This window comes from Nycticebus coucang, chromosome 19 (assembly GCF_027406575.1).
Source record: "Nycticebus coucang isolate mNycCou1 chromosome 19, mNycCou1.pri, whole genome shotgun sequence".
Classification (NCBI taxonomy): Eukaryota; Metazoa; Chordata; class Mammalia; order Primates; family Lorisidae; genus Nycticebus; species Nycticebus coucang.
In genome coordinates this window covers 22,886,230-22,896,523 of record NC_069798.1, presented here as the reverse complement: position 1 = coordinate 22,896,523, position 10,294 = coordinate 22,886,230, and the positions used below count along the sequence as shown (strand labels likewise).

Below are 10,294 nucleotides of genomic sequence, written 5' to 3'. Positions count from 1 at the left end.
TCTGGCTAGTCTCAAACTCCGAAGCTCAAGCAGTCTGCCTGCCTCGGCCTCCAGAATGCTAGGATTACAAGCATAAGCAACTGCGCCGGACCATGAGAAAAAAATATTATCAAATAATTAGTCAAACAAACTTAACCTTGTAACTGTGACAAGTGCTGTAAATAAGAAGATATGGCTTAACCGGGAAGACCTGACCTGGTAGGAAAGAAAGACCTGGTAAGATGGATGGGAGTTAACTGGGCCAGAAGGACTGGAGAAGTGCCAGGCAGAGGACAGGGTACATAAAGCACATGTAGCAGAAGGAGCTTCAGAAGCACCAGTGTTGGAAAAAAATATGGATGCATTTGTGTGCAGCAATATTTAGAGGCCAACCAGTATTTAGCTGTCAGAGCAGAAGGAGCCAGCCAAGAGAAATGCATAAATACAGCCAGCAAAAGGAGGAAGAAAGGCTGGCACGGTAGCTCACACATGTAATCCTAGCCCTCTGGGCGGCCAAGATGGGTAGTTGCTGGAGCTCAGGAGTTCAAAACCAGCTTGAGCCAGAGCAAAGACCCCTTCTCTAAAAATAGCCAGGCATTGTGTCAGGCACCTGTAGTCCCAGCTATCTGGGAGGCAGAAGCAAGAGGACAACGTGAGCCCAGGAGTTTGAGGTTGCTGTGATCGATGAGGCCACAGCACTCTACCGAGGGCAACATAGAATACTGAGTTATCTTGTCTCTATGTCTATTTAAGAAGAGAGTAACATTCCATAATCCAAATTTTTATATTGGTAATTTTGATCCTTATAGGACACAGTTTATATTTTATTTTGCATTTACTTTGAGATTTATCTTCCCTTGTCTTTTTCTGATAAGACATGATGCGAAGCTCAGGTGGAGGGTACTTCTTGTCCTACCGAGGTATTTTATATCCGTAGGTACATTCCTTGAGCAGTATCCTCTCCGTCTTTCTCACCTCTGCACTCTTAGTGCCCAGAACAATGCCTGAGACATCGGAGGGGCTCAATAAATACTTGTTGAATTAGCGAATCACTAAAACAAATGAATGACAGCTTGATTGTTTTAAGGATACATTCTTTATAGCACCTGTAGGAGTTCATGTGAACAGCATGTGTAGAGGCAGACCAGGCATTGTAAACTGTCCTCAGTCATGTCCAACACCGCTGCCTCTGAATTCATTCACTGGCTTCTTTTTATTTAGGGCCTGCACACCTTCTGGGGGCAAGACACGATTGCAAGAGGGACTTTACCTAACAAATGCAATCAGTGTAACCCAGCTTATTGTACCCTCAATGAATCCCCAACAATAAAAAACAAACAACAACAACAAAAAAAGAAAAGTACTACAATAAGAATTTATTTAGAGTTTATGTCATACTCTACTCTGATTCAAAAAATACTTTGACATCTAAGAGAAACTGGATTTTATCAGTGTTTCATTGAGGCCAATTTTGGAAAGTAAACTACAAAGACATATACGTAACATTAAAAAGTAAATATTAGAAAAGGTAAAATTTTAAAAACTTTTCTCACTTTGACGATTCCTTTTTAAAAATTGGTTCAAATTTTCAGAAAGGACATAAGGGATACTTTATGCAGCCTCTCTTAGTGTTGGATAGTTACCTCATTTGTGCCGGGTAAGATTTGGGGTTAATGTTGAAGGGAAGGAGGGTGAAGGTTTCGGGAGTGGTGAGGGAATTAGCACTAGCGTTCAGCCTCAGACCAGCACCGACGGCCCCCAGAGGAGAGGTTCTGGGAGAACAGGAAATGAGGAGATGGCATAGGACGAGGTGATCGTGTCGCAGAGAGTCCAGTGATGGGAAGAGGGATGCCCATCAGCGCTGCCCCTTAGGGAGCACCCGGAATGTGTCAGGCTTTGTTCTGAGTGTCTTTCATACATCCCATCATTTAATCCTTGCAACAACTGTAAGAGGTGAAGAATTGTGCTCAGTTTATTGTGTCAAGCAGATGTTTCCCTTTCTATTCCCACCTATAAAGTAACTAGACAGAGTCCTTTAATCTTGTTTTTCGTTTTCTTTTTCCCCCGCTTTTCGTCTGTGTTTCCCTTGCTTTTGAGTTCCATTTTGTCACCTGCCATGCTGAGACAGATTCACTCACAAGATCACACCTGCCAGGTGGGTCACTCTTCCTTAGGCTCTGGTGTGAGGACTGGCAGGAACCCTGAAGCTCAGGGAGAACTCTCCTTGTGTCCATCCAGTGAGTAAGGGAGCTGGGTTTTTTCTCTCTCTTAATATCTTTAGTTTCTGGCCTTTGAAATTAGAACACTGCGAAGCTCGGCTGCCCAGATTTGGCCCATGGGCCATCAATTATAGATGGTTCATTTCCTGAAGGACCTCTCTGATTCTCACTTTTTATGTTGTCTTTAAAATGAAGACCCATATCTAGCTAAACGTCTCAAAAATATGTCAGGCCATCTAAATATTTAATTTTAGTTGTGGAAAGTATCATAGACAGCATTCAGTATTACTTGGATTTTCTGAACAAATGAGAATGCTAAGACAAGACATATTACTTCAACAACCTAGAGGAAGTTGCCCCTTACTTGGATCTTGTGCACGCTTTACTACAGAACAATGGAAATGTCAGTACAATTGCATTCACAGGCACAAGATAGTCTTTAAAAAAAAAAAATCATGTCTACCCACATTTCATTGCCCCTTTAAATTGGTGCCTTTGTTTCAAATTTTTGTTTTTGTTTGTTTGTATGTTTTTTTGAAGGTCTCACTCTGTTGACCTGAATAGAGTGCTGTGGTGACATCATAGTAACCTTAAACTCTTGGGCTCAAACAATCCACTTACCTCATTTTTTTCTATTTTTAGTAGAGATGGGGTCTTGCTCTTGCTCAGGGTGCTCTCAAACTCCTGAACTTGAGCAATCCGCCTGCCTCAGCCTCCCAAAGTGCTGGGATTACAGACGTGAGCCACCACACCTGGCCTCAGACCTGTTTTATAGAGGAATTCATTTCAGGGACCGTATAGTCTAATCTAAATATGTGTAACATTGAATAAGTTGGGCCACTTATTTAGAGTAAGTAGTTTTTATTTTATTCCTTTGTTTGAAAGAATTTTTCATGATGAAATGAGCAGCAAAATCCTGACATTAATTGCTTCAATCAGTTATCTAGTGTGAAAGATGAAAATAAATATCTAAGATGTATTCTTGTCTAATTACTCTTCCGCCCTTTTCCAGAATGAGGAAAAACATGAGCCACCCTTGAGGCATTAGAGGTTAAACAGCAGACAAGAGTTTGGAAATGCCCCATTGTCAAAGGCTATGATAATAGTCTGAGTAGTTTCCTAGAACCTGAAACGAGCTTGCGTCTCTGTCTTCTGAAAAGCTTCATGCTAGAGATCATGATGTCATCATTAATAGGATAAGGTGTGTGTGTGAAATCACTGCTGGAAAAACATGGGTGTCAAAAAATATGGAAAAGGAAGAATGTCAACTATAGTTTCAGGCTGATGACCCAGGCTCATTTTACTAGCAAAGGATCAATGACAATTTTATGGACAGGGAGACCACAGAATAGCTCGGTATGTGGCATTCACTAATAAAAATAGAACATGGGACTAGCGCTGAGAATGTGAGGCATGCACTGTGGGGCCTTACTTTTGGATTTTAATACGTGCTCAGTACTGCAGTAACTCCAGCTTAGTAGATAATGATATTAAGATGGTAAATGTTTTCAAGAATAAGGTGGTGTGTGAGTGTCATGGCTGGCTTTTCAAACGGCTTTCTCCCAGCAGCCCTGACGAGACTTAAACCAAACAAAAGGGAACAGAAAAGTTTCTCCTTTGTGGTCACGACTTAACCTGATTTAAGTCAGTAATTGAAAAAGAGGTACAAGAGGATGAGTCAGAAGGCCTTGTCACTGCTTTCTGAAGCGCTGAAAACACACAGCTTTTATGTTTTAATCTTCCAGGATAAGTGCTGTTTAAATGCACTTCTAGTTTAAAAGCTCTTCAAATGGAAGGGTAAATTATCCCTCTCTCATTTCTCACCATGAAGTCTGGTTTTGACATCAGGACAGAAAGAGATCTCTCCACTAGGAGATGTTCAGGAAATAATAAAGAAGGCCTGCGGTTAACTTTATTCGTGGCGAGGGACATTTAGCCAACGTCTAGGACCTCATTCTACCATTTTCTATAGAACCTCACCCGTCGTGGCTGTATGATTTTCGCGCAGCCTCCAATCTCTAACTGTAGTGCGTATGCAGGTATTTTCGTTCCTAAATTATAGTAACCTTCTTGTATTGTTGTATAGTGACCATGAGATTTCTAATAACGTGAGACCCCAAAGAATGTTGTTCTACAGATGAAAATCCTGTCTGAGCTGCATTTGGGTGTCAGTAGGAAATTCCTTCCAGTAAGGAGTGTGTATTATAGTCTCCCTGGAGTCAGCCCTCTGACAGGTGGGCCTCCGGCAGCTGTGACTGCAGTCTCCGCAGCTCAGATCTAGCCGGTCCTCGCGGATATGTAATTGACCCCAGGGCAGCGGTCAGGGCGGAGCCCGTGCTGGGCAGTGCGCTCTGGAGTGAGTCTTTGTACAGTCAGGGCTTCTCCTGGGCAGGGCCGGTTGCTAATCTGGCCGGGCGGACACTGGGGCGGAGAGGGGTGGGGTGGGGGGATATAGGCGGCGTCCGCTGGAAACACCTAGCGCAGGTAGAAGGGTGGCGGCGAGAGGGAGTGTCCATTTGGGGCCTTCTGAAAGAAATGAAGACTTAAGAAAACAGCAAGGAGGGGCTGATCCTTGTCTTTCAGACGCACCTGGAGCCCCACCCTGGAGCTGGAGGAAAAGCCCCTTGGTTGAGAGGCTGGAGCTTCAGAATAACTGAGAAGAAAAGCGCCCGTCCGCGCGCTCCGCCTCCTCCGCCTCGCACTCCTGCCCAACAGCGGCCCAGCCCGCGTCCCGGCCGAGCCCTCCCTCCGGCCTCCCAGCGCCTGGACAGGCGACCTGTCCCCGAGTGCTCTCCATGGCTGCAGCGCGACCCACCGGCCCCCGGAGCGCAGCGCTCTGCGGGCAGCTCCTTCTGACCCTCGCGGTGAGTGTCCTGCCGCCCCCGCCGATCGCCGCCGCCGGGGAGCGGTGGGTGGGAAGCAGGGGTGAGTAGGGGCGAGCAGAGCCGGAGTTCCCGGCCTCGCTCGGGGTGGTCGAAAAACGTAGTTGGTGAGGGCGGGGGAGGGCACACAGGAAGAGGACGGCGACCTGGGCGCCCGGATCCCCAAGGGAAGGGAAGGGAGTCTCTGCAGATCTAATCAGCGCCGGCAGATGGAGAAAGCAGCCGCCGTCGCCCGGGCAAAACCGTGGCCTCCGGGTATGCACCGGGCAGCGGGGTGCGCCGGAGCGGCTGCTCCGCACTTCTCGCCCCTTCCCCGGAATGTGCGGTCGCCCCCCGGTTCTAGGGGAGCCGCTGGGCGGACCGGACCTAAAGCGAGTGTCTTTGGGTGGAAGAGGGGACTACTCGCCGTCAGGGAGTTGCTCGGGTCGTGGGAGGAGGTGGGGAAGTTGGGGGAGGGGAGTCTCGCCTTCGCGCTGCCCGTAGCGGGGAGGCCCCCCGGTGACCATTTCTGTAGTTTCCATTGTTTCTCGGTGTGTGGGGCTTCTGTCCCCTAAATCCTTGGGGGAATGATTGTCCTAAATTCTTGTCCTCAGAGGCGTCTAGATTATTCTGCTCACCCCTCCAAACCCCCAACCCTGCTTCTTTAACACTTTAAAGAACACAGCAGCAACGAACCTATAACCCCTTCCCAGAGCTGGAGCCAAAGGGGTTGGCCTTATTTATGGCGGGACAGACCCTCACCCGGGCAGAAAGTATGGGATCTGGCTGCAGCGCCAGAGGCATCGGAGTCCAAGGCGGGGGAGCAGTCTCTGGGGGAGTTTGAGGCCAAAGGTGTCCCATACTGAACTTTTCTGCCCCGGGGAAAGGAGGAAAGTTAATTTGACCTGGTGTAAAAAAGTGCTCAACTCAGTAGGGCCCCTTCGCGATGAGCCTCCGGCGCTGCGCGCGAGTGAGCTCTGAAGGACAAAGGGCGGAAGGAACCCAGGGGCATAATTCCTTCTAGGAGTGTTGGAACTGGGCGCCGAAACGTTTGAATAATTTCCTCTGCTCTTTTGCTCTCATTTCACAATAGAGTCCAAATCTGTAAAGTAATGAAATTGTAGCTGTTACTATTTTTAGGATATCTTTCCTAAGAAAGTGAATGGACTCCGAAGCCTTAAAACTACGTTCCCTGGGCATATTAAAAACAGAAAGGGCCAAGTGCACAGAAATCAACGTTTTACAATTGAGGAAACTGAGAACGGACTATAGAACGAGCATAAACCATGTTGTTGATGACAGATGAATTTTGGTTAGATTCCTAATAAAGCTGCCATTTCTTTTTAACTCGTTATTGTTTGAAATAAAAGGCCCGCTGACGCGTACTGGGAATACATAGCATTGCTCTGCATGCGTTTGCTGCAAAATCTTCTGGGTCACGTCTCAGAACCCTTTCAGAAGAGAGCGAGGTATAAGTGAATAAACTGGAATTGAATCCCCATTCCTTGGTCTTTCTTAGCTTCAGAGGGTGATAGACCAGGGTAGGATGAAGAGAAAAAGATTGCTGGCCCTGGCTCCACACACATTCTGCTATTAATATTTCCTAGTTGGAAAGCTTAGTCCCTTAACTTGCTCTGACACTCCAGTGTATATCCGTGCAAAGCCCTCCCAGTCTCAGGTGCTTCTTGTTGTGAGCCTCAAGCCTGAGAAACCTGTAGCCACTATGTAAGTGTAAAATACTGTTAAATCAGAATGACTTTGGGGGGACGCCCTTTAAATTACCGTCTTCCCATATACCTGAGTAATCCTTCACTGTTGCGCAGTCAGCTTCTTCTCACTTCCTAAATTGACTCACCTCTCTCATCTTAGCCATTTGAACTCTGAACACCATCTTCTTCCCAACCATCTGATGAAGCTTCTCTAAGATCTTCAGGGAGCTCCCTTGCTAAATCCAAATGACACTTCCTGGTACCATTCCACACTGTGGATTGTTCCCTTTTACTTGAAATTAACTTTGTTTTTTTTTTAACTTTTCTGACCACTCAATCAATTTGCTGCCTGATTTCTTCTCCACTTTTTTTGTTATTGTGCTTTAAACCAATTCTTCAGTGTAGAAGATCCTCAGAACTTTTTCATCTTGCATAACTGAACCTTTATATCCATTAAACAGTAACTCCCCATCTCCCCCAACCACATCACCCAGCCCCTAACAACCACCATTCTTGTTTTCTGTTCTGAGTTGGATTACTTTTTTCTCTACCTCTGAAATGCTATGTCCTTTGAGGCTCCGTTCTAGATCTTGTCCTTTGGAATTTACCCTTTCCCCAGGCAATTTCGACCACTTTCATACCTTGAAATATTACATAGATGCCAACATATCCTAAATTAATATTGCTAGTTCAGATGTCTCTGTCAAACAATAGGCTTTTGTATCTCCCTACCTACTATGATGTGTGACATATTTTCTTCCCAAACAAGGCCGTTTTTCTTTGAGTAGCCTACCTTGCAATAGTACTGTTAGACCTCTGTTCCTCAAGTGGGAAGTCTGGAAGCTGTTTGTTTTTCCCTCCTCACTGCTCCCCTTCCCTAATCCATCATTAAGTCCCATTAAATCTACATTCAAAGGTATCTCATGTTTACTTGTATCTATTACTTCAGTTGTTACTTTTTGCTGTTACAGATAGTGTTGCAATGAATAAACTTAGATATCTGTCATTGCACATATGGCCAGGTATATACTCTGGTTTTTCTTCCCATTGAATATATGGGCAGGTGTATTAACTGAACAGATTACCTATAATGGGATTGACCAATAAAAGTGTAAATGAGCCAGGCTAGGTGGCTCACGCCTATAATCCTAACACTCAGGGAGGCTGAGGCTGGTGGATTGCCTGAGCTCAGGAGTTTGACACCAGCCTGAGCAAGAACAAGACCCTGGCTGTAAAAATAGCCAGGTGTTGTGACAGGCACCTGTAGCTCTAGCTACTTGGGAGGCTGAGAATCACTTGAAGCCAAGAGTTTGAGGTTGCTATGAGCTATGACACCATGATGCTCTAAGGAGAGTGACAAAGTGAGATTCTGTCTCAAAAAAAAAAAGTGTAAATGACTATATAATTTGGTATGTATTGCTCTTCTCTCCGTAAAGGTTATATATGAATAGAGCACTGTCTTTTAACCTGTCATATCATGTCATTGATTACATATATATGTATTAGTGTAAGTTATTATTAAATAAGACTGACTTTGAGACCCATTGAGGTAGGCAGTAATTTGCCAAAAGATAAAGTTGAATTCATGCTTCATGCAGAACACCACAGAAAACTCCAAACAGGTGAAAGATTTCGATGGAAAATATGATACCAGGCTCGACGCCTGTGGCTCAAGTGACTAAGGTCCCAGCCACATACACCTGAGCTGGCGGGTTCGAATCCAGCCCAGGCCTGCCAAACAACGACAGCTGCAACCAAAAAAATAGCCGGGCGTTGTGGTAGGCACACGTAGTCCCAGCTACTTGGGAGGCAGAGGCAGGAGAATCACTTGAGCCCAGGAGTTGGAGGTTGCTATGAGCTGTGATGTCATGGCACTCTACCTAGGGCAGGCCAAGGTAGGAGGATCCCTTGAGGCCAGGAATTGAGTAACAACCTGAGCAACACAGTGAGACCCTGTCTCTACAGAACATTTCAAAATGAGCCAGGCCTGGTGGCACATCCCTGTAGTCCTAGTTACCCCAGAGGCTGAGGCAGAAGGATTGCCTGGACCCAGGAGTTTGAGGCTACAGTGAGCTCTGATTATGCCACTGCACTGTAGCCCGGGGGACAGAGTGAGCAAGACCCCATCTTTCTTTATTTTTTTTTAAGATATTATGCAGATAATAGAAGAAAACATGATGAATAGCTACACAAATCTGGAGTCAAGAAAACCTATTTTTTACTCAAATTTAAAAAGCCAATTTATTAAAATTGAGAAAATCCATTATATAAAACATATACACACATAATTCTCCACGGGAAATAAACTAAGCAAAACACCATAAACAAAGTCAAAAAGTAATTGGTAAACTGGAAAAAAATATTGTCAGATAATGTTTTAAAATACTAAACTTATTTATGTATAAAGAACTCTTGTAAGTCAAGAACAAGAAGTCCACCATGAACATGGTCACGAAAAATTCCTATAAAGTATTAAAATGGCCCTTAAAATAAAAACATGCCAATCTCATTCATAATAAGGAAAAATGAATGAAAAACTGCATTGAAATGTTTATTTCATACACGGCAAATATCCAAAATTTTGACAACATGCTGTGTAGGAAAGATTATGGATAAATCATTGGTGGGCGTAACAAAAAGTTTCAACCTTTATGAACCATATGCCGTCATATCACCTGCAAATGGACATTGTTTTACCTCATCTTTTCCAATTCACTTGTATCTATAGTATCTGTCTATTCGTATACTGATACTACATTATTTTAATTATTGCAACTTTATAGGGTCTTTTCATATCTGCTAGAGCTCATGTCCTTTCATTGCCCTTCTTTTTCATGATTTTCTTGTCTGCCCTTAATTTTGTTTTTCCTGATGACCTTTTGAATCAGCTTGTTTCGCTCCAAAATATTGGAATTCTCTTGGTATCACAAAATGTATATTTTAGTAAGGATTCGTGTCTGTGTGTATAGAGAGCACGCCAGAGAGGTGATTTTTGTCTTAATTTTTGTGCAAGTCTTTACTTTCATGTCCAGCAGAATTGTTTTTAGGTTTTCCTCAAATAGGCTTTGCATGTTTTTTGTTAAATTTACTCCTTGGCATTCTTTTTCTTGCTTTTGAAAATAATTTCTTCTCTTCTCTTATATCATCTAACTGCTTTGTTCATGGGTATGAAAACATATGATTTCTATATTTTTGTGGTTATTTCTGCACCCCTACTGGTCTCTTATTGTTTTATAGTAATGTATTGGTTGGTCAATAGGATTTTCCAGGTAAATAGTCATGTAAGATGCAAATACATAGAGAATTTTTAATCACTTCCTTTTTAATTCATGTGCCATCCTTCAGTGTGAGAGCAACTGCATATGGTGACCTTGGAAAGTGTGTCTGGTTTCTGAATTTAGTGGGGTTGCGTCTCATGCTTTTCCCTTTGGGTCATGATTATAATATATAAAAACATATTGTAAAAAATGCTTATTATTTCTTAATTTTTGAGGCTTCTTCAAAAAAATAAGAGTAGTTATTGAAT

At 43.8% G+C, this 10,294-nt stretch overlaps 1 protein-coding gene across 3 annotated transcripts in view; it reads left to right on the top strand.

Annotated features, from left to right (window-relative positions):
* The first annotated feature begins 4,680 nt into the window (after window positions 1–4,680).
* The window catches only part of DSC2 (desmocollin 2), a 33,431-nt gene continuing 27,817 nt past the window's right edge, over window positions 4,681–10,294 (top strand). For 2 of the 3 annotated variants that reach the window (XM_053571790.1, XM_053571791.1), the window contains exon 1: window positions 4,681–5,062. In XM_053571790.1, the coding sequence (XP_053427765.1) occupies window positions 4,994–5,062 (69 nt within the window). In that variant the 5' untranslated portion in view covers window positions 4,681–4,993. The remainder of the gene's footprint in view (window positions 5,063–10,294) is intronic. The other variant, XM_053571789.1, reaches the window with a different exon arrangement.